At 35.6% G+C, this 23,789-nt stretch overlaps 1 protein-coding gene and 1 non-coding gene across 2 annotated transcripts; both read right to left on the bottom strand.

Annotated features, from left to right (window-relative positions):
• Nucleotides 1-1,506: 1,506 nt before the first annotated feature.
• Nucleotides 1,507-22,047, bottom strand: LOC127949149 (importin-5). Its single transcript, XM_052546112.1, has 26 exons — nt 21,852-22,047; nt 19,171-19,251; nt 17,849-18,041; nt 17,674-17,776; nt 17,471-17,567; nt 16,619-16,723; nt 15,778-15,900; nt 14,851-14,971; nt 14,489-14,576; nt 13,332-13,438; nt 13,127-13,251; nt 12,958-13,047; nt 11,983-12,156; nt 11,045-11,263; nt 9,974-10,057; nt 9,761-9,893; nt 8,824-8,945; nt 8,377-8,473; nt 7,306-7,478; nt 7,124-7,235; nt 6,238-6,293; nt 6,028-6,150; nt 4,561-4,780; nt 3,430-3,658; nt 3,210-3,351; nt 1,507-2,351 (listed from the first exon to the last, which is right to left on the bottom strand). The coding sequence occupies exons 1-26, from the start codon at nt 21,930-21,932 to the stop codon at nt 2,265-2,267; spliced, it is 3,285 nt and encodes a 1,094-aa protein (XP_052402072.1). The 5' UTR covers nt 21,933-22,047; the 3' UTR covers nt 1,507-2,264.
• Nucleotides 15,124-15,261, bottom strand: LOC127949755 (small nucleolar RNA SNORA84). Its single transcript, XR_008152433.1, has one exon. It is a non-coding gene; the product is annotated as a small nucleolar RNA SNORA84 (small nucleolar RNA).
• Nucleotides 22,048-23,789: the final 1,742 nt, after the last annotated feature.

The following is a 23,789-nucleotide window of genomic DNA, read 5'->3' as shown; positions in this document are numbered from 1 at the left end:
AAGGGGGAGGGGCTCAGTAATTACTATTACGGGATTCTCTAATAACATTTAAAGGAATCCTGATCGATCGATTCAGATGAAATCAGTCCAAGATATTACAACATAAGCTACAATTTACAACAAGTCAACATCTGAAGCAGATGTGGATCAAAACCTTTTACCAAAGCTGTCCTGAAACCAAAAATGTGTTCTTGTCTCAACGTTTTTTGATCCACTTTCAATGTTGACTTCTATGGTTCCCAATAAATACCATTTTAATTGCTACCAAAATATAGTTCCTTCAACTGGTGCCAGTGTAAAGTCTAATATATTACTAAATTACTTTTTCCTTAAAAAGGTAAAGGCATATCTTTAATCTAATTTAGTAGTTATGTAATTCATAAAATACTACAGTACACAGACTATTAAATAATTCTGTATAAAACAGTGGATTTAATGGAGTTAAAACGTAGGTTTTTAATGAGTCCTCCTTTTTGGTCAGTTCAAGAGTTAATGATGCAATTTTATGTTTAAAGTCTTTAAAAAAAAAAACGAGTTTTGTGCCTTTAATTTTTTCATTTGGTCTAGGTTGATCTGGGATATAGAAGTTAATAAATAACGCAATAGTTCTAGAGCTGATAATTAGTAATCGAATACCACTTTAAGATGCAATTAGTAACTAATTTAATTTAGTAACGAATTTAAATGACATCTGTTTTTTCTTTAGCTGAACAAGCACCAACTCATTAAACACAATCCACTGGAGGCGCCATACTTCATCCTTTCACAGCCTCATTTTCACTCCCGCCAAAAGTTAAATTCAGCAAAACGCTCGCTGACAGATGATAAACCCAGGCCAGTAGCATCTTAAATCAATGTTAATTTGCATCCTGTGCATGTTTGTTTTGACTAGAACTAATTTAAAAACTGAACAAATAGATATTGAGTGCTATTCTTTTTTTTTTTTCACGAGATTTTACTAATGTTGCTATTGACAAACCTTATATATAAGCTCCCAATCAAGTTCATCTGTGGTTACTGCTGTAAAACCATAAACAGCTTCCTTAATGTTAGCTTCTACAGAGTCAATATAATGTCAATTATGATGCAACATTTTAAAGTTTTGCAAACGAAAATGAAAGTATTGAGAAAAAGAAATTGATTTTTGCCAACAAAAATAAAGAATTGCAAAAGAAAATAGCATATGGCCATGGAAGATATATATTGCAAAATCATTGCTTTCACAGTTTCATTTATATTTTGCAAATCTTTATTTTTGTTTTCAAAAAGCACATTTTTCTCAATACTTTCATTTGCAAAACTATTTTCCTTTGCAAAATGTGGCATTATATAGACTCCATAAGCTGTAGCCTCTCCTAAACAATGGTTGAGGAGCACTCGAGAAAGTAAAACTATTTAAAATCAAAAGTTTACTAGTTAAGAATCAGAACCTGAGGAACGAAACATTTGAACTGAATTCAGTTCATATTGAGAGCATTCAGTTTGCAATGAAACGCTGACACGGAGTTGATCATGTCTTGCAGTTTTAATACTGAAAGTGTTGTAAAATGATTAACCAGGAGAAATTGCATATCATACAAATGTTGCATGGACACGTGACCACTATTAAGCCAACCGGGCTCAGATTTGTGCATTTCCTTCATAATATATCAGAAGCCCGAACCAAGAGTCCTGGTTTCCCAATGGTGTTTATTTCAGTGCGTGGATTAAGTGAGAAAATATTAGCCGTAACACAGAGATCATCAGCGTTTCTCCCAAACATCAGCACCGGCGTCCAAGAGAAGAAAAACAAAAGCCTAAAAGAAAACCAAAAAGTTGATGACTTCACCGCTGCATCATCGCTCTACTGCATTCGAGCTCAACCAACATGAGTCCGATCCGTCGGAGAAGAGTCGGACCAAGCCTTAAATCAGCTTCGGCAAGGATCCACAGACACTAGAACTGATCTCAGAAGGGAGAAAAGCACAATTTCTACACCAGAGATTCTTAAAGATCTACGATGGATGACTGTTAGTTTCATACCCCTAACCCCCCCCCCAATGTCCGCTCAAGACGAGGGTTTCTGAAGCCGTTGGTCACACTCTGCCCCAAGCCTTCGAGAGATCAGGTCCAGACGGCTCAGAGGCCCAACACAAACTCAAGTCACATGACGTTAACTCGAAACTGGGAAAGGGCCAAAAATCTAGATGTTGGAATTCCAGGTGCACAGTTTTGAATCCTCAATCGATGGGCTGTTTTACAGGGTTAAGGCTTCGCTCGTTCACTCAGGCCGTGTTCAGGAGGTCCTGGATGGCCTTCTGCTGCGCCTCGTTGAGCGCCGATACACACTGCGTCCAGAGTCCCCCAGAAACCTGGAGAGAGGTAGCATGCATCGTAATCAATACATGCTACATCCTGCCGGTGCTCGGAAATGATCTAAAAATCTATCATCATGCATACTAAAAATATATCTTAGAGCATTTATTAGGAAAACATGGATTTTTAAAGAACAAGAATAAACAATTCAACATATGCATATAGCAAAACAAACATTTAAAAGCATGCATAAACATGCAAGAAACATTTCTTGAACATTTCTAGATTTACACTATATAGATATCAAATACAAATATTTAACTATATATACAACTGAAATTAATTCAATTAAAAAGCAAGTGCATGCAATATTTAAATGCATACATTTGAATATGATATTGCATATATACTACGTGTGTATATAAAAGAAATAGAAATAATTTCCGGTACATGACTAGGATGACAAATCAGATAAAATTTTAAAACATTACAATTTGCAATATTTAGATCAACACATACTGAATATTTGTATTTCACAAGATCATTAAAGAACAAGGATAAACTATTAAATATTTATAGTCACCGATATAACAATTAGAAATATCTACATTCATTTAAATCAATGCTAGGCCAGGAATTCTGAATGCTAACACTACATCAACGTGCATAAAGAGATTTATATTTGATAAACATGCCCTTTTATTGTAAATTAATAAGGCATGGCTGCTATTTAAGTCTATATATGCACCAATATAACAATTACAAACAATAATATTCACCAAGTCATTTATGTGTTATATGTTTTTATATTAAAAGGGGAATAAATAGAATTGATTTAATTTTGCAATCCTGCATCAGAGGTTGTCTACAGGTGAATGTGATAAAGCAGTCCGTTCACATGACATCAAACTCACTTGTACTTGACGAATCACGTTGGCCAATCGTTTGCTGCAACCGTCTTCCCCTTTAATCGATTCATTCACAACACCGTCAGCGATGATGATGAAAATCTTGGGAAGGTTCGTATTATCAGGTCCAAGAACGATGGGATTGTTACTGTCGGAGGAAAACAAAGGTTCAACTCAAATCTGTTTCTAAGAGTCTCAGAGTTGACGTCGGGTGACAGACACGCACCTTTCGATGAGGTCACAGAGATAGTTGAAGGTGTGGACGGCCTCCTCTTTATCCTCGTTGAGTGGCAGCCAGGACAGCCAATGAGGGAGGAGCTCGGTCACGTTGACGCACTCGGGGCGGTACTTCATGACTTTGGCCACAGCAGAGATGCAGTTCTCCGTGGCGTTGGCGTTTTCTTTAGCTCTGGAGTCTGGAGACTGGATCACACCCACGAGAAGAGGAACGGCCTCTGGAAGAACAACGAATCGAAGATGATGTCCATGAAGCAGAAAAACATTAACACACAGAATCCTCTAGTTAAACAAAACCAACAGCACAGTGTCAAGGCATCTGGCAAATAAAAAATAAATACTAAAATCAAATTCTTTTTTTTTTTAATAAGATCATTAAAATGTAGTCTGAAAAGAGAGGAACGGTTATTATACTTTCAATAAATTTCAATTAACAGGCATCATAAAATCAGTTAATTAGATGGTTTTTAATAACTAAAATTTACTTAAAACAATCCAAATTCAAACTAACTTAGAAAAAAAAAATTCTAAATGAAAACTAAAGTTTTGGGGGTAAAGGACAAAAAAAAAAAAAAAAAAAAAAAACACTATAAATAAATACATAGACTCAAGTCAAATTTCATACTTCAACTAATTTCTTTCATGACTTCAATTAATTACACATGCTTTTATTTTTAAAATTTTTTTTTTAAACCATACAAGTTTCATGATTTCAATTAATTGGATGCGTTTTAGGATTACTAAAAACAGTTAACCGAATCCAGAAAAAAAAAAAAAAAGAACTTCGGAAAATAAAAACTTAATGAATAGTAAAAAAATAAAATAATAATTCAAAAAGGGCCTTAAAGATGTAATTTGTTTAACTTAAACCAAAAATAAACTGCATCAGATAATTAGTATAAAAAATAAATAAATAAAAAAAAAAAAAAAAAAAAAAAAAAAAAGGGACATGCTTTTTGATTACTAAAATTAAACTATTAGGGGGAGAAAAAAATAAAACCATTCCCAAAAAACAAAAAAGCAGAATCCAGAAAAAGAAACGAATTTGGGAACAAACAGCACCCATTTCATAGAGCCCTACTGATGCTAATAATGCTGGAAGTCACCGAGGATGTCTCACCTGTGAATGCAGGCCTGTAGCTCTCTCCTCCAAACTGAGCCATGACCCCGACGCCGTACGCCGCCGCCTGCCGCACCTCGGGACTGCTGTCACACAGCGCCTGCATCATGGGCCGCAGGAAGTACTCCGCGTATTTGAAGGAAGACGGGCTGCAGTGTTCGATGACATCATCGAATATACACAGACCCCACTGTCTGTCCGCCCAGGGTCTGTGAGGACACTGTCACGAACACAACACCATAAACACTATAACATTCTACAGATATCTCCACTTTTGGTATGACAAGATTTTTTTCTAACAATTTTTCAATATTAGATTACCTCTTGATTTTACAAAAGCACAAATGACAGTTTAAAGATTTTTTTTTTGTGCATTTATTTACCCATAATGAATGTGACACTAGTGACAATTTTCATGAAAAATGCAATCATGGTATATTCACTAAATTAAATAGTTTAAGTAATTAAGTAGTAACAAAGCAGGTCACACCAGTGAGTTCAACTAAAAGCTTTGCATGAGATAAATTAAAACATTTCTGATAACTGAAGACTTACAGGCCTTTCTTCTCATATCTTCAGGTTTTTATTTCAAAAGAAACATGCAATGTTCTTAGTCAATTCTTTGACAGATTTTCTTTCTAAAAACTATAATTGACAGCTTAAACAAAAATCTATACTTTAATGCAAATAATTTATTAAATATTACAATTCCCCCAATCTGGACGAAGTTAGAGATGTTCTATCAGTTAAACCGCTCTCAAAAAATAAAGTGCTCTGCGACTAGAAAAGAGATCGAAATAACAGTTAACTGAAAAGCAGTTGCTGTATATAACATACAGATGTCATTTCCCACCATGCATCATAAATGGTCATTTTTCTGACTAATCGTATTAAAATGGGTCATCTTTCACCACATATTTTTACATTGTTTCAATTAATTCAGTATCAAACTCCATGTTTCCACTGCATCAGCCTTAAAGTATTTACACAGTTTGATGAAGCTGAGGTGCCATAAATGCATTTACACTGTAAAATTTAAAATGCATGAAGAATTTTATAAAATTAGTGTTATAAAAAAAAAAAAAAAAGTAAAGAAAATATCGGAGGAAAAAATGCAATGGTTTTAAATATGAAACCACCACCAGTAGGTGGCAGCAAATGACTGTTTGAATGAGTCATTTATTCATTCATTAGATTTGTTCAGACAGATGATTCATTCAGAAATGAGGCAAGTGACTACTGCATGAAGGGGTTAATGAATCATTGACTCATTTGATTCGTTCGAAACGGTTCTGCTGTGGCTTTGACTGGAGCCAATTTCATCAGCAAACCAAGCGGAAACGGTCAATATTGTGTCCAAAATCTAAGACATTTAATTTTAACTTCGACTATAAATAAATTGCATCCCTAAAGTGTTTTTCAAGTGTGATATTTCTGTAAAGGCTAGGGACAGAAACGCGGACTCACGATCAGATTGACGAAGAGCTGCAGCAGCTGCTCGAACCACGGGAGAACCTTCTCTCTGTAGCTGCTGAAGATGGAGTGCAGGATGTCCGAAACCTTGGTCAGGATGTACACGTCATTGTCATCCTGAACACAGATCAAGAGGCGCTTCACGATTAGTCACCTAAACCAATTAACTGCTCCGAAGCAACGCATGTTAGATGAGCTGCGCACCTCGTCTTGTAACGTCTCCTCCACCTGCTCGTCATAGTCTTCATCTTGTCGTTTGGCTGCGGAGAACAGATACCATTAGTAAAACTTCACAAACCTGTATGACTTTTCATATGAAAACTGATTACGCCACGTAAACATAGGAAATCAATGGGAATAAGGCCTTAATGAATGCTGATAATGGCCAATCAAAATAATTTAATCCTTTAATTTACAGATAATTCTCAAAACATTGCATAGTAAATCTTTTTTGCCAGCTGTCATTAGTTTGAGGCTTTATTGTAAAATTGAAGTTTCATATCAATTATATACATTTTCTGGTTTCTAAAAATGTTAAATCTAATAATTAAAACAGAATCCAGAAAAAAAAATAAAAAATTGTAAGCGCAAGAGAAAGTAAAAGAATAAGGAAAAAGGATTTTACAAGGGCCTAAAAATATATTTGAAAATTCAAATAAATTCAAAACTCAGTAAGATTAGTTTTTGAAAAATGTATCATTTCATCCACGAATGATGAACTAAACTGATCAAAAGTGTCAGTACAGAAACTTATGCTACAAAATATTTCTATTTCAAATCACTGTTCTTTTGAAACTTTCTAGAAATCAGGGAAACCTGAAAAAAATCAAAATATAAAAAAAAAATAAAAAAAAAATAAAAAAAAATCTTCAGCAACAGTCAAATCAGAAATGTTTCTTAAGCAGTAAATCATCATATCAGAATGATTTCTGAAGAACCATGTGACACTGAAGACTGGAGCAATGATGCTTAAAACTCATCTTTGCATCATGGGAATAAAACATTTGAACAGATTCACACAGAAATGATTTTTCCTGTATTTTAATCCAATAACCAGCCTCTGTTAGCACTTAATTCCTGTGCGACTTACCTTGTCTGACCTCCTGGTTCTTAAAGTGCTCCTCTAGTTTTCCTTTTAAAATGCCGCTCAGCTCCTCGAAGTGCTCGTTGTTCAGGCATCCGTCTCCCATCAGCTCGATGCACTAATGACAACACATTCACTTATTAAAACAAACACAAACACTGCTGAACAGAGCTTCTTCAACCCGTTACCTTCGCAAACGAGTGCATGATTTCCGACAGCACGTCAGAGTCAGGCTCGGTGCCGATGGCTTTGATGAGGGCGTCACACATGAAGTGCCACATCTGCGTCAGGTATTCTGGGCCTCGGACGCGAGCGCACTCCAGCAGGAGAGGCATGGACTCGGACGCCGCCACACGCACACGTCAAACACACGCTAAGGATGCTAACAGAGTCTCAGGTGCACGAACAATCATCTCTGAACAACAGGAACTGAGAAGCTTCAGGATAAGTCCAGCTTACAAACAAAACTTAGTCATTACTCTGGGAAAAAAAAAAAACTAAAGTTGCAAAACAAATGTAGTTACAGTTGATGAAATAAAAGACTAAAACGGGAATAGCTATAGACAAAAATGTAAAAATACACATTTCCAGTTATTTCTGAAAGTTTAAAATTGTGCACTTATTTGTGAAGGCTAAACTGCATTGTTTTATTTTAATGCGTCTAATTTTATTAGTTTTAAGTACTTCAAGTGAAATTAAAAATAAAGTGAGAAATGGTGCCTTGGAAATGTGTGAACTGAATTTTTTTTTTTTACTACATAAACAGAACAAGGACCATTTAAACATTTTTTAAAAATAACTACAATCACGAACGTTAAAAAAAGGTTTATATTTTCCGTTTTCATGTTTAAGTTATTTTGTTGCACGTTTGTCATTTAGTTTTTTTAAAAGCAGTTCATTTTATTTACATAAACATACATGCATATATATTTATTTTATAGTTGTATTCCAATTGTTTTATTAGTTCTTAATATTTTCCATTTTCATGTTTTAGTAATGCAATTAATTTTATTTATATATACATAAATATTTCGTTGTATTCCAAATTTTTTATATTTACCATTTTAATGTTTCAGTAATTTCTTTGTGCATTTGTCATTTTCATGTGTTTATTTATACGCAGCTCTTGGTTTTAGTTGTTTCAGCACTTTGAGTTAAATGATAATAAACCCGTCCTGCACTCCAGATTAAAGAAGACCATTCTGGATCATTCCGCTGCAGAAGATCCAGTAAAGTGACCGTGATCTCATGAAGGATATCATCATGGAAGTAGAACTTCAGCAGAGGAACCATCAGCTTGACCACTTGCTCCGTGTACTCGACGAACCCTTCCTTCAGCTCTTTAGCGTAGCACACCTGAGGAATAACACAAGACAACATTAAATATCACCCCAGACATTCAACACAAACCTCTTGTGTTGCAACACACCAGAGATTAGGCAAGTTACAGGACCCAACATGGACTTGAACTGTTAAAAGCAGATGAATCTACTCACACTTGCATGCATCATTTCATTAAAATGCATACATTTATTATACAATTTGAAATGCATTATTTTGTTCAAATGAATTTTGAATTAGGAAATATAGTGGCTGTTACATTTCCAGACTCGATTGAAAACAAAACCTCCTTTAGGTTCCTCGAGCGTTGGTTCTGGAGGCTCAGTTAGTGCTCACTGGTTTAATGGTAATGATCTTCGTCTCACCAGCATCTGACACGCGGTGGCTTTCTCCTCCAGTCCTGCCGTCTTTATCCCAAAACTCTGCTGGTCCCCCAGATTCACAAACTCCCAGCCGTCGTCTTCAGTCATGTTCTCCATGTCCTGAGCTGAACGAGTCGCACCAAGACGTGTTACCACAAACTCCAAAAGAGTCAAAGGCTACTAATCTAACACTTGCATTAAGCGAAATCTGAAGAAACATTTTGGGTTCAATACGATTATCAATAATAAATAGATTTAAATGAAACTCAACAACATCCATAATTTAAATAAATCAGTATTTAACAACTAAATCTACACTTTTTCACTAAGAAACAGTTTTCTTTGTTAATGTAGAATTTAAATAAAGGTAAAATATAGTAATACTGATTTTCTTTATCACCTACGTATAACAATAAATGTTGTATACATCAATATTTCTACATTTTAAAAGTTGATGAAATACAGTAATGCTGATTTTTTTTTTTTTTAAATAAAAAAATAGGTTAATTTAACCTATTGTTTTATTTTAAAAATTTTAAAATATTAATAGCTAATATAGAATTGATTCAAAATATTGCAACTGTCTTTTATCGTGTTACTAATTACTACAGTAGTTGTAAATTTAATTCAATACTTATATATTTTATATATTGTAGACTATCAGAAATATTAATATAGTTGAAAATCTATTTTTTCGGTAACAATTTACAATAAAGTTTTTTTTTTATAGTTGTAATCCAATTTTTTTTAATGAGCTCTTAATTCTTTTTAATTTTAATATTTTAGTAATATTTTGTTGAGTAATTTTTTTTATTATTATTATTTAGTTCTTAAATTAGAGTTAATTTCCGTTTTAAAACAAGTACAATACATTTCTTCAACACAGATAGATGGATTTAAACCATAAGAGTGTCTATGTTAGTGTGGACGGCTCACTCACTGTCAAGCAGAGCCACCTCAGGTTTGATGGAGGCCGTCTTCATCAGTGGACCCATCACCACAGGAAGGTACTGCTGGAACTCCTTGCCCAGGATCTTACACATGCGTGCCCAGGCCGAGATCATGTAGGAGATCTGCAGACACGAGACCGCAGCTCAAACACACACACACACGAGATGAGATCAGAGATCAGGCTCGGCTGGTGTTCACTGACCTGTGGATCGTCATCCTCCAGATCACTAAAATCAGTCTGTGTCTTCAGAAGGAGCTGCATCACTGCTGAAGCATCCGGCATGAACTACCAGAGAAATCACAAACACAAGCACATCGTTCAGATGCAATCACACAGGTGAAGAGAGCGAGTAGATGGCATGAATGCAATGTATGTTGAGCATTATTAAAATGTAATTTAGTGTAAATAATAAAGTGGACCAAGTTTTTTTCAGGATCTTCACTTTTCTATTGGAAAGTGTAGTTCGCTTAAGCCAGATAAATTCACATGTCAAGGTATAAATAAATAAAAATGGATGCATGACTTAAGTTATTTATTGTACCTAAAAGGAAAAATTAAAATAAAAAGGTTATTAAATAAAAATAAATATAAGAAATAAATTAGGTTTATTCAAATAAATAAACTAAAATATTTAGATTCAAATAAACTTAAATTAAAGCAATTAAAAATTGTATGAAATAATAAAATAGATCAAGTTAAAAACTAAAACGTTGGCAAGTTTAATTTTTAAATAAACAAAAAAAAAAGTGAAATTTCACTTTGATCTTTATCAGATTCAATATTTTTTACTTTAATGGATAAGTAAAAAAAAAAAAAAGTGCAATAGAAAAAAAGAGGAAAGATTAAAATAACTAAAGATAAAATAATTAAAAAATAAAACTAAATAAAATAAAAAAATACATAAATCGAAAGTGTAGTTGGCTTGAGCCAGATGAATCCACTTGTCAAGGTATAAATAAATTAGTTAAACTAGATCCATTAATTTTGGGCTATTTTACCTAAAAAAAAAAAAAAAAAACTTCCATTCAAAAGAGAAGTTGGCACATTTAATGTTTAAATGAGCATAAATTGATTTTATTATTTATTTTGATCTCTTTATCCATTCAATATTTTTTACTTTAATGGGAAACGCAATTTGAAAGAAATTACATTCATATAAAATAAATTTGATAAAATGCATTTAAATAATTTGTAAAAAAATAAAAAAATAAATTAAAAAAAAGGTGCATAAAAAAAAATGTAAATAAAAGAGTTAGTTTTGCACAATCAAACCTTCTCTTTGCCCACAGCCAGACCGATGAGACTGATGCACTCGATGGTCTTCCCTCGGAGCAGACGAAGCTCCTTCTGAACGGCGTTCTCCACGATGTGTTTGAGCGAGGGCATGAACAGATCGTAGTACGGCACAAACTTCTCCTCCGCGGTATCAGCCACCGAAGCGATGGACGTCACAACCTGCTCCAGAACCAGTTTAGTGCCTTTCTGGATCAGCTGGAAGAACCAAAGACAACATTCAGTCATGACTCGCTGCCATTAAACACACACCACAAGCACCAGAAGACCCAGGACCACAGAACCAGTCATTATGATGCTGAGAGCTGAATTAATAATCTTTCCATTGATGTATGGTTTGTTAGGAGGACAATATTTGGCCGAGATGCAACTATTGTATTTGAAAATCTGGAATCTGAGGGTGCAAAAAAAAAAAAAAAAATCTAAATACTAAGAAAAAGTCCTTTAAAAGTTGTCCAAATAAATTCTTAGCAATGCATTTTACTAACAGAAAATAAAGTTTTGATATATTTACAGTAGGAAACATACCAAATATCTTCACGGAACATGATCTTTACTTAATATCCTACTGATTTAAAGAAATCAATAGGTTTTACCCATGCAATATTTTTTTTGGCTATTGCTAAAAATATACCCGAGAGACTTAAGACTGGTTTTGTGCTCCAGGGACACATGTGTGATCACACAACATCCGAATCGAGGTTCAATTCAATTCCAATTCAGCAAGCGTAAAAGAAACCACACTGATTTCTGAATTGAAGCTGAACGGACCCTGATCCAGATCAAACTACATCTCACCGCGTTAGCTTCGTGCACCTAACAGAAGAAGAGAGATTGAAGTCTAAAACTCATTTAAAGCAGCAGCTTGGGATGCAATCTCTGTGTAAACGCTGCGATGAAGGAAGGACGGGACGCACCTCCTGGAGTTTGGCCACCATGATGACGTGCAGGTGCTGGACAAGGCTGTCCAGGTAAGGGGCGAGCAGGGATTTGGGACAGTCCTCGGTGAAGTTGATGAGCGCAGCGGCAGCGTGGGCCTGGACACGAGGGTTCGACTGGTCCTCCATCGTCTGCAGGAGCGCAGAGATCACCTGCACACACACACACACAGAGCATCGATCGATGAGAAAACCATCCTCCGAGAGGACGACTCGACCGAACACCACCAGCACCGCTCACTTCAGATTTCACTTTAAATAAAGGACCAAAACCGTTATTTTACCATTAAATAATAATTATTCTTATCTGTTATTTCTTTTACTACTAGAATTACAAAATATAAATGTATTCATTTGTTTATAGTATTTGTATACTATCAATATTACCATATTTTATAACCACTAACAATAATAAATCATTTTCTATTAATTATTAATTATAATTGTACAGTAAATGTAATAGCAATTACTGTATTTTATAACCACCTAATAATAATAATAATAATAATAATAATATCACTATAATTGTTAATTAGAAACATTGATTTAAATGATCACAACTGCTGTTTATTATTGTTATTTTTAGTAGTAGTTTACATAATTACTATATATTTAAAAAATATTGATTTTTTTATTTACAGTAATTTTTAATTATACCCTATATCTTTAATACAAATGTTATTGTGATACATTATATCAAATCGATACATTATATCAAAGTAACAATTTATATTTACTGCTACAGTTATAAATGTTATCGTTTATGACCATTATTATTATTATACTTATATTACATTGTACATCTACTACAAATAGTAACTTAATGTAAGTGACTATATTATATTTAACCTATAAAGTTAAATGACTGACCATTAATACAGTAGTTTTAATCAAACAAGTTTAGAGAGAAAAAAAAACGGTAACAAATGAAGCGTAAACGTATGAAAGCGACACCTTGTCGTGGAACTTCTTCTGGAAGGTGGGAGCGAAGTCTGTGGCCATCTGTCCAACAGCGTTGCAGGCGGCGTAACGAACCCTGGGGTGCTGCAGGGGTCAGAGGCTCAGGTTTAGCGTCTGTTCTCGCTAACACACATCAGAAGTGAAGTGCTGTGATGGTTCTTACAGGATCCTGACAGAAGAGCAGAACGAAGCTGACGATCTCGCTCAGAATGGCCTCCATCTGTTGGTGACAGCCCTCGCCGATGGCAGAGAGCGCCATCAGACCGGCGTGTCTGTACTTCCAGTCGGCTGAGCGGGGAAATAAACATCAGAAATCTCACTTCTACTAAAAGCAAATCACAATAATAGATCCTGAGGCATCTGCTCACGGTTCTGCAGCATCTGCATGATGTGCTGTTTGATCATGGGAAGGACGATCTTTCCTCCGAGGCCACACGCAATCCTGTCCAGAGCGCTTTCTCCAGCAACAGCATTACTGAAGAGAGACGCAGAGTCAGATCACACTCAAACATCAGCAGGAACACAGCTTTAGTGACCGCTGCTTCAAAGCAGAGACGCTGCAGATACAGCAGGGCTCCTGAAAAAACACTTCAGACTTAAAAATGAAATTATAAAAAGGTATGGAGTAAAAAACGATGCATCAATGATCATTACTTATAAATGTCTACAAATATAGTTGAGTTAGCAACACTTCAAGGATAAAAAAAAAAAAAAATCAAGTTATAGTGAGAGAGTGAACATTTTTAGTTTTTATATTCATACCCACTTTTCATTTTAATAATTCTGTAGCGTTTATGGCAGTTTTGGGTTATTTAATGGTTATATAGAACACACATGGTTTTTATTAATATTTTCCAGTTTACTGTACTACAAGCTAAGCTAAATTTACAAATTTAAAAAGTCTCTTGGCTACATATATATTTGTTTATATTATATTCAAGTTTAGTTGACTATCATTTGATTTTTTTTTTATTATTTACATTTTTGTTAAATTAATACTTTTGTTATAAGTGTTTGAAAGCATTGTTTATTAATGTCTACAGTTTAAAAAAAAACTCAGTTTAAGTTAAACTAGTTAAAATAAATAGCAAATTTTTACGTTGTCAACTAAAATATATATGAAGTCTATAGATTTTTTTAATGCAAGCTTTTCAAGTAATGTTTGTTTTTTTTTGTGTGTGTGTGTGTGTTTTTTTAAAACAAGACTTCTTAATTTTGCATTAAGTAAATGTACCTTGATTTTAGGAAAGTTTAGCTTTCTTTTTTTTTTTTTTTTTTTTTTAAAGAAATTTTTCGCAGTACATGCTAAATTTAGTGCCATAACTTCATGAATTTAGGACTTTCATCTGCTTTTAATATCAATTTGTACTACGGTCTTAACATCCACAAAATTCCACAGAGATCGAATCCCAGCGAGCTGCGGAAACAAACTATTTTTAGTAACTGTATGCCAATTACCCAGTGACCCTGAATACTTTGCAAACAATAACAAACAAACAAAAAACCATGCAAATATTAATCTCACCTGTCAAAATCATCATCTTCTAGTTCATCAGCCATGGCCCACTCCTCGTCCTCCTCCAGATCCACCATCATACTCAACATCTGAGGCACTAAACATTTAAGAGCAAACATGATTAAGTCATTAACAGTGCTGGGAGAGTAAACAGCATCGCTATCAGCTTCATTTTTCTGATGCGTGACAACGGATCAGTTGCTTCAGAACTGCAATCATTTTTTACTTGATGAAGAATGTCCAAATGCACGTTAAGTTGCATGGTACGGTGCACTTCTAATAGCTTTAAGCTAGACAAGTGTCTCTTTCATCAGCTGTGACTCTGGTAATTAGTATTGTGACGTATGGAGCGTTAAATGTCCCTCTCTTACCGCTCTGAGCAATGATGTTGGTGTGTTTTCTCAGCATCGCAGCAGCGGTCTCAGACAGTGTGACGATGACTTCCAGCGCGAGCTGTCGCTGCATGTTTGTGAGGTTGGTGTCTGCACACAACTGGAGTCGAACACATTAATCAGATTAGAATGATTGTTGTTCTGCATTGGTCTGGATCTATTATACGGTCACATGGTTTACTGTGTTCGCTGTGCATCATTCTCACTCTGAAAGCAGTACATGGTTTAAGATATGCTCACACATCCATGAAAACATGTTTCTGCAACCGGGCTGTGGAAGCTGCATGGGAACGGCAACTTCCAAGCATTAAATCGCAGAGATCGATATGTGCCTGTTAAATAAAACCCCATGGATCAGCACAGACGAGCTGCCTCGAGGAACCACCAGGCACAACTGAGAGCGTAATAATGCGAGAGATGCATACAAGAACTTAAAAATAAATGTAAAAAAAGTTTCTTCGCTCATCAAGGCTGCATTTTTTTGAATCAGTGTCACATGATCTTCAGAAATCATTCTGATATGCTGATTTACTGCTCAAGAAACATTTTTAATTATCAATGTTGAAAACACTTTTTTTTTTTTTTGGAACATATGATACTTCAGGTTTCCTTGATGAATAAAAGTTAAAAAGAATTTAAAAAAATTAAAAGTAAAACAAGCATTTAGAAATAAATACAAATCTTGATTCACATTAATGTAACATCCTTGCTTTAAAAAAAAAAGAAAAAAAAAGACTGTCCCCAAACTTTTGAACAGTAGTACATCGTTAAAATCAATCATCATATCAGAATGATTTCTGCAGATCATGTGACAGTGAAGCGTGTGGATAATGATGCTGAAAACACAACTGTATTTTTACTGTATATTCTGATTAAATAAATGCATCCGGTCCCAGCTTCGCTCACCTTTAGGCTCAGCTGGAGCGTGGCTTCCAGGTTTGGTCTCAAGTATTTGGGGGCCGTGTCTGCAATCTCCACCAATGACTTCAGCACAGAGTCATCACCACGGTAACAGGATTCATTCACCGCCTGATTGGAGAAAGAAAGATTCTCGTTAGTGCACTTTTCTCTTTTTTGCAGTGCTCAACAATAAGGACTTCCTAGAGTTTCAGATTTTTTCTATCCATGGCAATGTATAATATATATATATATATATATATATATATAGTTTGTTGTTTTTAACCCATAATTATACATGCAAATATATAATGGACAAACACCAACACTTAAACAATTCTTGATTGTACAACAAAACTAACTAGACTAACTCATTACGATAGAACAAAGACATAAACTAAAGAAACACTGCTTTAAATTAGAAAACAGGTAGGTATAACAGTAGTATTTAAGTATTTGAGTCTGTATAAATTATATCATTCAAGCTACAACAGTTATTTAGTCAACAGCAGTGACTAAATCAGTTAACAAAAAAATAATAATTAATGGTATAATAGGCTGCTGTCACTTTAAGACCTAACGCACAATTCAATATTTATTAGTTTCTGATTCGGTATTTAATGTTTTGACTAATATCTTTGATTTTATGCTTCAGTTTACCTCAAAGCATGAACGCAGACACTATAATTAAGATGAACACAAGGGAGCATTATCAAACTATACAAGTGTTAATACACAAGCCAGCCTCCGCCCTTTCAGTTCTCCACTGTAAACTTGACAAAAGGATAGATTTAAAAGCACATAAAGGGGAACTAGTTAGCACTTTCTGACTCATAAAACATCTCTTCACCTGTAGGATGCCTGCAAGAAGGTCTGAAAAGTGTTTCAGCAAGGCTGTGTTGCTCTCATTGGACAGGACGAAGGACGCAGCCGCACGCGCAGCCAGGGTTCGAATCTGAAAGTGAAAGCAGTTTAAAAGGAGTCACTCTGGCAGCTTTATTCGGCTGCAATGTCACAACACCAACAAGGTGGAGAGGAATCAATGAATAAAGTTATTTACTGTGCGTCATGTTCAAATACTTTCATCAGGGTTAAAAGACAACATATGAGGGGACAAAAGAAAAAAACGTAATTAAACAGAGCAAGTTCAAACTTGCTACCAACCGATGAGGAAATCAAAGATGTCAGATTATTTGTAAAGGTTGGATTATTTAGGATCATATGTATTTTTACTGTATATTCTGATCAAGATTTAGGATAATATGCTTCATAACGACTCTTATTTACCAACCTTGAATTAACAAAAAAAAACAACTAAAAAAAAAATCTGCATTTTAAAGTACTTTAATAAAAAACATGGTAACACTTTACAATAAGATTCATTAGTTAACTACTTTAGTGAACATGAACAATGAACGAACAGTAGTTCTACAGCATTATTAATCCAAGTTTACCAATATATTATTAAATTCAAAAGTTGTGCTTGTTAACATTACTTAATGCACTGTTACATGCGCTAACAGTGAACAAATTAATGAACTTACAATAACAAAGATTAATAAATACTGTACATTACATCTGTAAACAAACACATCAACTTAAATTCTCAGTAAACTCTTCATTTTTTGAATTATTTTGGAACTATTTCAAAAACGTCTGTTTATCAGGTGTGTGACGGGGGGGGGGGGGGGGGGACACTGACCTGTGGGTTTTCCTGATCCTGCATGCACTGAACCAGCATGCGCTTGATCACGTCCAGGTAATGCTGCTGCTGATTGCCAAAGATACCTGGGAAGTTCCTGTACACGGGGAAACCGTTCAGAAAGACAATATCACCGCACGAACGAACTCTGAATCAGTTCTGAGCGAAGTAACCGAAACCGAAGAAGCTTGAAGTTGACGCACCAGAAGATGTGCAGCGCTGCTTCCCGGAGGCTGACGTCTTGAGAGTTCACCGAATCAAACAGAAACTTGAGGATTTCTGGCCACTGATTGTTCCCGTCATCATCTGGGGTTAAAAACACAAGGCATTAGTTCACACGGACGCCATTTAATTCGGTAGATGTAGGAGTCAACTCACCGATGAGATTGCGAGAGAGCTCGGCGGCGATGTCGCACACCTTCTTGCGGATGTTTGAGGAGGCTTCAGACTGGATTCCTGCGAGAAGCTCGGTCCTGATGGCCGTCTGAACGTCGAGGGCCAGGCTGGGATAGACCTCCTCGAAAGACGAGGACAGCAGTCGCCGCAGAAGCACGGCTGCCATCTGCTTGACCTGCGGAGACACATTCGAGAGTCACACAACTCTAGAAACATGCTGTGACCAACTAGTATTGATCACATTTAAAGAGCATGAGAAAACAAGGATGCACGAGGACTTTTTAAGGCTGACTGTCTGTGGCACTCTAGTTTCACACATCTATAAATATCTGAGGTCAGGAGAGTGAAATGAGACAGTAGGTGAAGCAAAGACTTAAAATGTGTTGAGAGGACAACTAGACGATGAGAGGCATGTTTAACCGCACGGTCATCTTGGCATTCGGGGGGTTAAAATGGTTAGAGATGTTTGAAGGTGGGCTTTGCACAATGTCATTGTTGAGTAATCATTGATTTAAGAGATGGGTCTAGTTCTACTTCTCACAATGCTTGGACTTTCTGGGTTAGTAGATCTTCACAAAATGTGCAACGCTTTGTTTGACATGACAATGCATGAAAAAAAAAAAAAAAAAAACTGCAATTTGTGATGAACCATTACAGATAAAAAAATAAATAAAAAGTACTGACAAAGCTGAAAAAAAAAGGAAAAGAAATAAAAGATTCTGAAGTAATTTAAGCTGAAGTAATAAACCAAAACTGACGTAAAAAAAATAAATAAAATATATATATTATGTTAAAATTACTTGCATTATTTATCTTACACACAAAATAAATCAATTTTAAAAACATATACTAAAATAACACCAACAATTATTTAACCAGGTTTGCTGTGCTTTTTTGCACGGCTGCACAATTTAGACATTTTAAATTACATTATAAATTAATAACTACATTGTTTTGTTTGTGATCGCTACTAAAAATTTAAACAATTAAAAAAAAAATTAGTACAAATGATCGAGTTTCGAATAGTGCTTTATAGCTGAACTAGTTGATACGCTTCCCTCTGAAACACACAGTACAGTTTTTTTTAAAGCTCAACCTTAAATTGATTTAAACAATTAAACAATCATGTAAAAAAAAAAGAAAAAGCACACCATCTGACCCTGAGAGAGCAGGTATGAGGCATAACGAACAGTAAAACAAAGCACTTCCTGCCATTTATACGGTTAAAGGCCATGCATAGAGTCTAAACGGATGCCTGGAATAAATATTCCGGCTCTGATGACAGCACACGGACTCTCACGCACCTCCTCGGCAGCGGATGCATCACGGATGGCCTGCAGCAAGAATGTGATCTTCGTCTGACCAGGGATGGTCTCATACGTCTCCTACAAGAACAAATGAAGAAGTTAATGAGTGCTATCAGAGTTTATACATATAGATGGTTATAAGAACTTTAAGACCGAATACAAGGAATCAGCAGAGCTTTCTTAAAGGGATAGTTCCCTCAATAATTAAAATCATTCACCAACTCATGTTGCTCTAAACCTGTATGCATTTCTTTCCTCCATTGAAGACAAACAACAACAACAACAACAACATTGTGAAGAATGCTGCTAACCATGAAATGATTTCCCTAGTATGGGAATCAATGGCTACCAGTAACTTTTTGGTTACCAACATTCTTCAAAATATCAGAACAGAAGAAAATAATCCTCACACAGGTTAGGAATAGCATGAGGGTGGAAAAATTGTTGCATTATATTTGTAAAAGTTGCATTTCCATTAACATTTCAGGTTTATAAAACGCAAACAAATCTCCATTACTTCTTAATTCACTTCGCACACACAAAACAGGCTTGAACACCCGTAGAAATAGCGTTTACAAAAAAAGTTTTTTTGTTTGTTGAGTCATCACAGAAATGTGGATGTGGCACTTCTGTCTTGTATTTTTTCAAATAAAACTATAATTTCTTATTTGGATTAAACGACCCTTATCAGATTCCAATATGTTTGGTTAGACTTTGATTAATTTGAGATTTGTCTTGTTGTCCAGTGCACAATTTCTAAAGATTCTTAATACATACATAACTGTATTTAAGTGATGCAAAAGTCCGCAGAAAAACAACATATATCCGAACTTCATTCAAATGGGAACATTTGCATTCCTCAATTGTCATATTTGTTCTAATTTTAAACAAATTTACCGGTAATGGTTCAGTTTTTCAAGACTTCTTATATTTGCATCTCAAGCAAATGCATGATACGAGGATGCTTAGATACTCATATTGCAAAACAAAAGCACGGAGGAAGACATTAATTTGAGAAGCATCCATCATTTAATGCCTTGCTCTAATTTTAGACTTTTAATGCCTCATTTGTTGATTATTATGGTTTTAAAAGCAAAAGTTAATTCTGTTCATGCAGGAGGAGGAAAGAGATCAACTAAGCCTCTCAAGATGTTCATTTTGCATGAGTCAAACAGATTCTAGGAGTCAGTGATAAATGGACATGGTTATGCGCAGAATGTCTGGAATGAATGTTGCAATGGGAATGTGACCGAAACAAGGATATCACACACCTTAAAGCTTTCGGAAACTTCTTGCCAATAATTTCACAGGACTGTGTCAGACATAAGTGGCATCCCAGTTAATTTCTGGGGTCCAGTCTGACTCTGTTTCCGCTCAGCATTAGCTACACCCTGGTCAAGCATTCTCTGTGCTGAAGGAAAGTGCTGACCAATGGCAGAGATGAGCGATTAGACCCAATCCGATCCACATGAGCCCCGATCTGAGCTCTCCACTGATAAAAGAAGAGCCTAACAAAAGACTAGTCTGAACACGTGCCAATGGGGAACCAGGTTTAGAGGGGGAAATTCGAATTTGCCGAGAAATCTGCGACGCTGGTGACCGTCCATGCAAAAGTGGGTTTATAAGTTTATATTAAATATAATTAGAAATTTAAAAGGTCTATGCGCTTGACTTCACATCCCTGACCCAAATCCAAAGTGTTTCCATAACATGACAGTATACATGGACATCTTTTGTGATAAACTCATCTCACGGCGTGAAGATAGGTGTAAAGTTACGGTTTAATGAGTGAAATACAAGCCTTGCCACAATAGCGACGATAAACAGTTTTTAAATATTCATCATTCTTCTAAGAAACGTCGTTTCATTACCGTGTTGCTTGTTGAGGGGAGATACAAATCAAGTAAACCGCATAGGGTTACAAACAGACTGCGATTTTGTCTGTGTGGTCACTTTGATGGATAGTTCTCGGAATGTGACTCGTTTAAAACCTTCACCTGTTTGAAATACAGATTTAACGACCGGTTTGGAGCGTCACAGGAGGCAAGAAAAGGAAGACGACGTTCAAAGATTAAATTAGGGGTAAAAACAAAACATCTGTTTTATAAGAGTTTTGAACGAGACGGGACACAAAACGTAATACACATCATGTTTGTAATGCTGGTTAGGCCACGCTGATACGCAACCCACGACAGTGATGTCCGATTCGCGAACGAATGGCTCATCTGAATCGATTCATTTAAACAATTCGAATTCGAACTGAGGGTTGGATTGATTTCGAAATTACATCTCTTTCAGCCTGAAATCCACGTATGACAGATAAAGTAAGATTCAAATGTGTAAACTAAACCGAATTCAGTCTCAAATGTACCTTTTAAAATGTAATCTTTACAGTCTAACCAAACACATTAAAATCATATAAAAGCAATTTAAATCCACATAACAAAAACAAAATATCACAATATAAGATAATCGAAAAGTTGTGTTGAGGACAAAAAAAAAAACCCAGAGGAATTTGTTTGTGGAGTTGGTTCGTTGAAGCGAATCGACTCTCTGAAGTGATTCGGAGCCGCAAAGCAGCAGCAGCGCGCGCTTCACACATGTGCTGGGCCACAGCGAAGCCCGCGCTAAACCTGCGTTAGATTTCCTCACATACATCCACACAAAGACTTCCATACCTCGGATTGCTTCCTGACGGTGTTGTCAGGGCTCATCAGGTTGCTCAGTAAGAGGTAGAACTGCTGCTGCTCCGCCGCCATCGTTGCTGAAATCAGAAAGAGAGACGAGCGAATGAAAGCCGGCGGGGGAAGCGACCTCTGACACCGGACGGCATGAACGGAGGGACGTGATTGGCTACTGACGCGCCGTCTCAACGCCGCTGATTGGCTAACGTTTGTGAATGAGATTAAATTATTGGCGTGGTTGGTGCGTTGGGGTGTCAGTCATCGTCACGCACATATAATTCAGCTGCTGACCATCCCGTTGGCTACGGAACCCGGGTAAAGTCGAAGTGGGCGGTGTCTAGGCAGACGCAATGACGTAATTGCAAAATAAGTGCGACCGTAAACGCGGGAAATTATCTTGTGAAAAACGTTAAAGGGTTAGTTCACCCAAAATTAAAATTAGCCTGTGTTTGACTCACCCTCGAACCATCCTAGGTGTATATGACTTTCTTCTTTCAGACAAATGCAATCCAAATATATATATATATATATATATATATATATATATATATATATATATATATATATATATATATATATATATATATATATATAATTTATCATAAATAAGTCTTGTTTTCCTGTCATTCTTTTCTATTATATTATATTATATTATATTATATTATATTATATTATATTATATTATATTATATATTTGTTTGTATTTGTCTTTTCTGCTGTTCAGCTTCTCTCTTTATATCTTGAATAACTTTTATTTTGAAGTCCATTGTGCATTGTTTGAAAGGAAAATTAAATACATGTTCATACATACATCAGTTAGCTCCATTAAGGCAGTACAAAAAATGAAAATGTTTATTATATATATGTAAAGAAAAGTATGTAAACAGTGCGCTCTCTCTGTGTGTGTGTGTGTGTGTGTGTGTGTGTGTGTGTGTGTGTGTGTGTGTGTGTGTGTGTGTCATAGACTGTATAAAAACAGGTGTGTGTGTCCATGCTTTGGACTGTGATGTTTGTTTTATTAAACTTTTAACAAATAAACATGTCTTATATCCATCAATTTGCAATGCAAGTGCTTTACAGGAATGTAAATCTTGAACTTTGGGGATCTGAGAATGATTTTGCTCTGATGAATCGGATAAAAAAGGCCAAACTTTTAAATGAATAAAGTTACCTTTAATTGGCCACAAGAGGGCGCGAGAGAACCCCTCTGTCAATCTCCAGACACATGCAGAGCCTTCAAAAACGATTTGCTCTCTTCAGTCACACTGAATGTCATTACACTAGAGAACAAAATGTCAAACTCTCATCTGTTCTCCAATGCTCCAGGATCTTTTCTTTTCAACTTCAATTTTCTTTATGACTTTATGAAGTCAAAGCACTAACAAACACAAGTCACACAATGCTGTCTGTCTTCAATGTCAGCATCTATTGTTTTGGAATTTCAAACTCTTTTGGTCAAAGATCATGCACACAATTCGATATTTGAATATATTTAGGAATCATCAATCAACCCTGGCTCACACAGACATTTTTGACATGACACAATGTCTGTTTACCCTTGTGCACAAGTGAATTAGTCCTACACCATAAATGTTTATGTTCTATTATTGTTTATACATATTTTTATGGCTTCATTATTTTGTCAACAGCTTTTATTGTCAAGCTCACAGTCTGTTAAGGGATGCATGGGCTGACTTCTGGAAAGTGTCCATCCTCTTCCATAACACACTCTTTGAGCCAGTGCACACACTTGAAAAACAAACTAAGAGAATATTTTCTGAAGAGAATACGAAAAAACTCACCATTGCATGTTCCCATCTTTTCCAGTATTTTCTATGCATGTTCTAAATGGTTGTTAAGAATGTGATTTGTTAAAAGAGTGTTCGCTCTAGTGCATCCCATATTTAGTCTCATTCTAACAACCTGCAGTTT

The sequence above is a fragment of the Carassius gibelio genome, chromosome B1 (genome assembly GCF_023724105.1).
Source record: "Carassius gibelio isolate Cgi1373 ecotype wild population from Czech Republic chromosome B1, carGib1.2-hapl.c, whole genome shotgun sequence".
Taxonomy (NCBI): Eukaryota; Metazoa; Chordata; class Actinopteri; order Cypriniformes; family Cyprinidae; genus Carassius; species Carassius gibelio.
The sequence above is the reverse complement of the archived record's forward strand: the minus strand, read 5'-3'. Positions and strand labels throughout refer to the sequence as shown.

Excerpts from the sequence above, each read along its gene's own strand:
- LOC127949149 (XM_052546112.1), bottom strand. The coding sequence starts at position 21,932 with ATGGCGGCGGAGCAGCAGCAGTTCTACCTCTTACTGAGCAACCTGATG. Across the intron at positions 11,264-11,982 it reads TGGTGGCCAAACTCCAGGAG|CTGATCCAGAAAGGCACTAA; the intron begins GTGCGTCCCGTC and ends TGGTTCTTCCAG. Across the intron at positions 8,946-9,760 it reads TGAGGTGGCTCTGCTTGACA|CTCAGGACATGGAGAACATG; the intron begins GTGAGTGAGCCG and ends CGACTCGTTCAG.